The 6000-nt window shown below is 40.0% G+C and overlaps 1 protein-coding gene across 1 annotated transcript in view; it reads left to right on the top strand.

The window, feature by feature from the left end:
- The first annotated feature begins 4996 nt into the window (after positions 1 to 4996).
- The window catches only part of LOC134577800 (protein-arginine deiminase type-1-like), a 48086-nt gene continuing 47082 nt past the window's right edge, over positions 4997 to 6000 (top strand). Inside the window, exon 1 of the mRNA XM_063436701.1 lies at positions 4997 to 5105. Coding sequence (XP_063292771.1) covers positions 5104 to 5105 — 2 coding nt within the window. The 5' untranslated portion in view covers positions 4997 to 5103. The remainder of the gene's footprint in view (positions 5106 to 6000) is intronic.

The raw sequence follows: 6000 nt of genomic DNA, 5'->3' as shown, positions 1-6000 counted from the left end.
ATGTGCCTGAGTGTATAACAGAGCTCTGCAGTAATAATACTCCCAGTAATGTGTCTGAGTGTATAACAGAGCTCCACAGCAATAATGCTCCCAGTAATGTGTCTGAGTGTATAACAGAACTCCGCAGTAATAATACTCCCAGTAATGTGTCTGAGTGTATAACAGAGCCCCACAGCAATAATACTCCCAGTAATGTGTCTGAGTGTATAACGGAGCCCCACAGCAATAATACTCCCAGTAATGTGCCTGAGTGTATAACAGAGCTCCGCAGTAATAATACTCCCAGTAATGTGCCTGAGTGTATAACAGAGCTCCGCAGTAATAATACTCCCAGTAATGTGTCTGAGTGTATAACAGAGCTCCACAGCAATAATACTCCCAGTAATGTGTCTTTAAATTACAATAAATGTGTTTAGAAATCAATCTGTGTAAATAAGATACTTTGGTCGACATGATACCATCTTGTAGAAACTCCTCTCCAGGTTGCGCACACATCTGGCATGCTGTATTACGGCGTGTCAGCCAGTTGTATTTTTGAGCAGAAGTGATATGATGATATTTACTATCACGGCTACAATAAGATATTTAGTTTGAGGAATGGACAATACTTTGATGTTGCTGGATATCACAGGAACTATGATTCATGATGACTGGAGTACTGGGAAAAGCTGTGTCTGTCGTTCTATATAGTGCTATCTATGGCCTGTATGTACAACCACCTTGTGCTCTATATATTTATTTAAATACCGAGCTGCTATAAATGTTCCTGAGTTTGCAGGTTGCTGCGGGTACGTTCTAAGTGTTATAAACCATTAACATTCTTGCACTGTCAGTGCTGTAACATGCCATTTCCTTGGTGTCAGCCTGGGGATAATGACCAACAACATTAAATATAAACCGCACTTTTTTCTAGGTTTATCGCAGGTGCTCTGCCTACAGCTTGCTCCAGATCCACAGCAATTATCCGCGTTTCTCTGCTGTCTGTGCTACTGCGATTGAAAATAATTATTTACAATTAAAATCAAATTATCTTTTATTAATTTGGATCGCTGCCTCGAAACGTATTCTGCCTTGTAAATAGACATGTATGTTACGGAGTCGTTTCTACTATAAACTAGGTGTTCTATGTGTTTAACCCCTTAAGGACACATGACGTGTGTGACATGTCATGATTCCCTTTTATTCCAGAAGTTTGGTCCTTAAGGGGTTAAAGGGACACTACCACCAAAAAATGAAATGTTCCTATTTTGTTTTATGGTGGTGACATTTTATCTGAATTTAGTTTTTCTCATCTATGTTTAGTTGACAAAATATTTTACTCTGTATGTGTGCATTCATTTTGTGATATTTTGTGTTGTAAACTGTCCCACCCTACAATGTCTTTACATCACTTGTTGCTCAATGCGGAGTCTATAAATCAGATATACAGAAATGTGGGAAGCGATTAAGTTACATTATCAGGGGGGTAGTATGTAAGGGGTGGGACACAATCATTTTAAAACTTTCTTCCAGGTGCCATGGGAAGCCCCATAAGCCAGGTAAGACCCTCATTCTCCCCACTACCCCTGCAGCCGCCCTTCAGCATCTCTCCCCCTGCAGAGCCTACAGATTGATACTATTTGATATGACTTGTAATCCCAGATATTGAATGAGGTCACACATTACCCCAGGAGGATCAGCTTTCCCCAGGGAGACTCTCAGAGGCATTTTTGTATTGTCTAACAGGGTGGGGTTTTATTCACAAAACTCTGAGTTTTAGTCACGTAAAATCTGAATGGCAAAATGGAGGCTCGAATAGCCAAGCTGTGACTCTAGCTAAATTGGGGATTCCTAGAACTGGGTCACCTCCCTGCCATGCGATGGGTCTCCATTTGGTGAGAAAGGCATATCATAGTTACCGTCTTTCCCCGAAAATAAGACCGAGTCTTTTATTCATTTTCCCCCCGGAAAACGCACTAGGGCTTATTTTTGGGAGATGTCTTATTTTCAGGGAAACAGGGTATTAGGTCCCAAGTAACTTTGCACAGATGTATAGCTAACTAGTCTCCTACCCCAACCTAATTAAAAGAACACTCCCACCATCTCTATGAAGTGGTTATGGTGGCAATAGTGACTGAGCACCATGTTATCTTCTCGGGTTAAACTACTTTCAAACAACATTTTAGAATTTTGAGATTATGCTGGGTAAAACTAAATGTATTCGACTGACTAGAAGAGCTTGGCTACCGGCCTCCAGATTGTGGCTTTTTATTTATATATATATCTATATCTTACATTCTAAGAGGATTGTAACAGGGTCATTTGCTAAAGTGAGAATTATCAGGAATTCTAAGTGAGTTAAACGTCCATTTCAAATTTAAGGTCAAAGTAGCCAAACTGGAAACATTGTCCAAGTCGGCTACTTTTGCCTGAAATTCACTTTGAATTCCCACATTGGTGAATAACTCTATAAAGGTGGAGCTTTCACCATGGAACGCAGTGGAATGTTCCTGCTAATTGCACATCTCATGGGCAGGGCCCTCGTTACCTTGTGTATTGGTTTGTGCATGTTATATGTTCTCGCCCCTCCCCCCCGACCCGTCATTGTACAGCGCTGTGGAGTATGTTGGTGCTTTATAAATGTCAGTAATTATAATAATCGCAGCTTGACTTTACAGGGACCTTTAACCCCTTAAGGACACATGACATGTGTGACATGTCATGATTCCCTTTTATTCCAAAAGTTTGGTCCTTAAGGGGTTAAAGCCCTGGGGGTCTGGGCTATCTCCAGATAAACAGTTGGATTACATCAGATGTTTGTTAGAGCCAAGAACAATTCCCAGTATTATCAGGGACATTATCAGCTGGTTGGGGAAAACACGACCCATTGTGAATTGTCCTCAGTGAAACTCATTATCTCCACAATGGGAGGTGTCCACACATGAAAAGGTTTACAGTTTGCGCAAAAAGTCCCTGGGTCAGGCGGCTCATCCTACATTTCTCACATTAAATCAGGGAATCTGTAAGTCCTGTTTACAAAGTTCAAAGGATGAGTCAAACAATGGATTACCTCCAAGAGAGAGTCCAGATAGAGTAACACTGTCTGTCTCTCTGTACAGGGGATCACCCTGCTTTCTGCACACCATCCATCTCTCAGTATATCATCTAGCACTTTAGATATGTTCTGGCACTCTGTATGTGGTCTAGCACTCTGTATGTGATCTAGCACTCTGTATGTGATCTAGCACTCTGTATATGATCTAGCTCTCTGTATGTGATCTAGCTCTCTGTATGTGATCTAGCACTATGTATATCATCTAGCACCCTGTATATCATCTAGCACCCTGTATATCATCTAGCACTCTGTATATGATCTAGCTCTCTGTATGTGATCTAGCTCTCTGTATGTGATCTAGCACTCCGTATGTGATCTAGCACTCCGTATGTGATCTAGCACTCCGTATGTGATCTAGCACTCCGTATGTGATCTAGCACTCCGTATGTGATCTAGCACTCTGTATATGATCTAGCACTCTGTACAAGATCTCAGTCCCCCCAATTCCTGTATGAATAGAACTATTTGATCATTTCCCTCTCGTGTGTAGGCTTTATAGATTTGACTGGATTGTGGGATCTAATATCCCCAACAGAACGGCACTTAATTAACATTATTTGAGGCGTAGGGATGTGCCCACTTTTATGAGTTAAATGTACACAAAATACACATATTGCTCCATTTACATCCCTGAGCACTCTTATAGAGGGCTGAATAATATGTGTGTCTAGCCATGGCTAAAAAGCCCCCCCTCCCCGTGGGAACATAAAAATGCGGGACGTGTGGTCTGCAAACATATCAAGCATGATTCAAAGTTTATAAAGGATAGTGAAGACCAGCAAAGCTATAATCTATAATATTATATCTGAAAGCTATAAGATAGAATCCCTTTTCAACTGCAAGACAGCTGACCTGGTCTTCCTCATTACATGTGATTGTGGGAAGATGTATGTAGGGAAGACCTTCCGTCCCTTTAACCCCTTAAGGACACATGACATGATTCCCTTTTATTCCAGAAGTTTGGTCCTTAAGGGGTTAAAGAAAGGATAAAAGAACATGTAAGATGTGTTATAAATCTAACTGAGACCCCTATCTCCCGACATCTCAAAGAACAACATAGGGGTGACTCAAAAGGTATTGAGCTGGTTAACCCCTTAAGGACCAAAATTCTGGAATAAAAGGGAATCATGACATGTCACACATGTCATGTGTCTTTAAGGGGTTAAAAAAGTCCAGCGAGAGAATGGTGGTGGATCTTTAAACTTAAGACCCTTTTCCAAGAGGTCTAAATGAGAGTTTCCCGTTTATTTAAATACTAAGCAATATTTAGCATCTCTATTTGGATATTAATTCTAACTCAGTTCTTTGAGTTGCCTGCTCACGACAGATTTTTATTATAAAAGTTTGACTTCTTGATAGCCCACTGAGTTTAGGTTTTATACCAACAAATTGATTCCATCAATAAAACTTGGGGTGATTTCTATTTATAATTATTTGCATATGTTGGACTAAACTATATAATAAGAGGTAGAATTAGCCTTTAATAGATCGTATTTATGATCTAAAACTGTTTAGATAGTGGTTATGGTCCACATTTGTTTAGTTGATTTTCCCCTCTTTTGCCATCATAATGAGGAAAACATTAGACCTGTACCCACCATATTATAGAGGTTAATTTTCACTCAATATATATTAAATACTCTCTATGTATGTAAAAAAATTATCTAGTAAACTTGTTTTCCTTTAGTAGTCTTTATTACCTGGATATTACCTAAGTGACATATTATGCTGATAGATATTAGTTCTCTGTCAACAAATGACTTGCCACTGGTTTGTATCTATTAAGTCAGACCACGGGTATCTTTCTCTTTAAGGTGGAACGAGCTGGATGATGTAATCCCTAGCTACTAATAAATTATCATCCAGATTGCTAACGGATTGGACGTATGATATCCGGAACGGGCGGGCACTTACCCTATTTAACCGATGGTCTTGCAAGTGCTACATTTGAGTCTCTTAAGAAAGGCGCAGGTTGCCCCGAAACGCGCGTCAAGTCACCTTTGGATGATATGTACTAATGTGCATTTGTTTTTAGTTCATCTTGCTCTGTGGTTGGGCACTTTGGCTACCTTTTTACTCTAAGGAAAAGGGCTTGCTAGTCATACTGGGGACTGCCTCGTAGAGGGTTAACTTATTATTATTATTATTATTATTTATTAGGAGTATAGTATCTTCAATTAATGGTAATCTCTTGGGAAATTCCCACTTTGTTGGATCTTTCTTAAACTCCTCTTTATTGTCTAAATTAGTTACCCCCTGTTGAGATTACTTCAAGTAACTAATTTCGGAGACTCCTGCCTATAAGTTATGTGTAGGAATCTCACAGCTATGTTTATGTGTCTAGGCACAGCCTTTATGCAATCCGACACAGATCGCCACTTGTGTCCCTTCTTGGTACCTAGCCGCACATCCTCACTCTGAACCATTTCAACTTGGCCACAGATGAACCTATAAAAATGCCACAAATGACGAAATGTAGCCACACGTGGTGCATCAATGAATGCCTTCATTAATCAACGCATGCTGAGATTGATTTACATATGGCACACAATGCATCATAAGACATTCAGCTGGAATGATGAGAATTAAAACTAATCACTGTAAGAAATTATAATTAATAAGGAGTCACTGCAGTAATTAACACCTACCCTCTTTATAGCCTCTCCCACTGGCTCTGATCAGATTGATATCTAGTTTGACCCAGACCAGGCTATCTGGGGAGCAATGTGTCTGTCCACTGTATCTGCTAGCTTGCTGTAAATGTATAGCGCATGTGTGTAATTTGTACATCTTCCATTCATGTTTTGTGTTTTTGCGTGCAATGTGTCTGTGCGTGCATTCTTCATATGTGTGTCAGTGTTTGTGCAAACATTCTGCTTGTTCGTGCTGTGTGTTAGTGCATACAT

This window comes from Pelobates fuscus, chromosome 11 (assembly GCF_036172605.1).
Source record: "Pelobates fuscus isolate aPelFus1 chromosome 11, aPelFus1.pri, whole genome shotgun sequence".
In the NCBI taxonomy this organism is placed as follows: Eukaryota; Metazoa; Chordata; class Amphibia; order Anura; family Pelobatidae; genus Pelobates; species Pelobates fuscus.
Note: the sequence above shows the minus strand (reverse complement) of the source record. Positions and strands in the feature narration are given on the sequence as shown.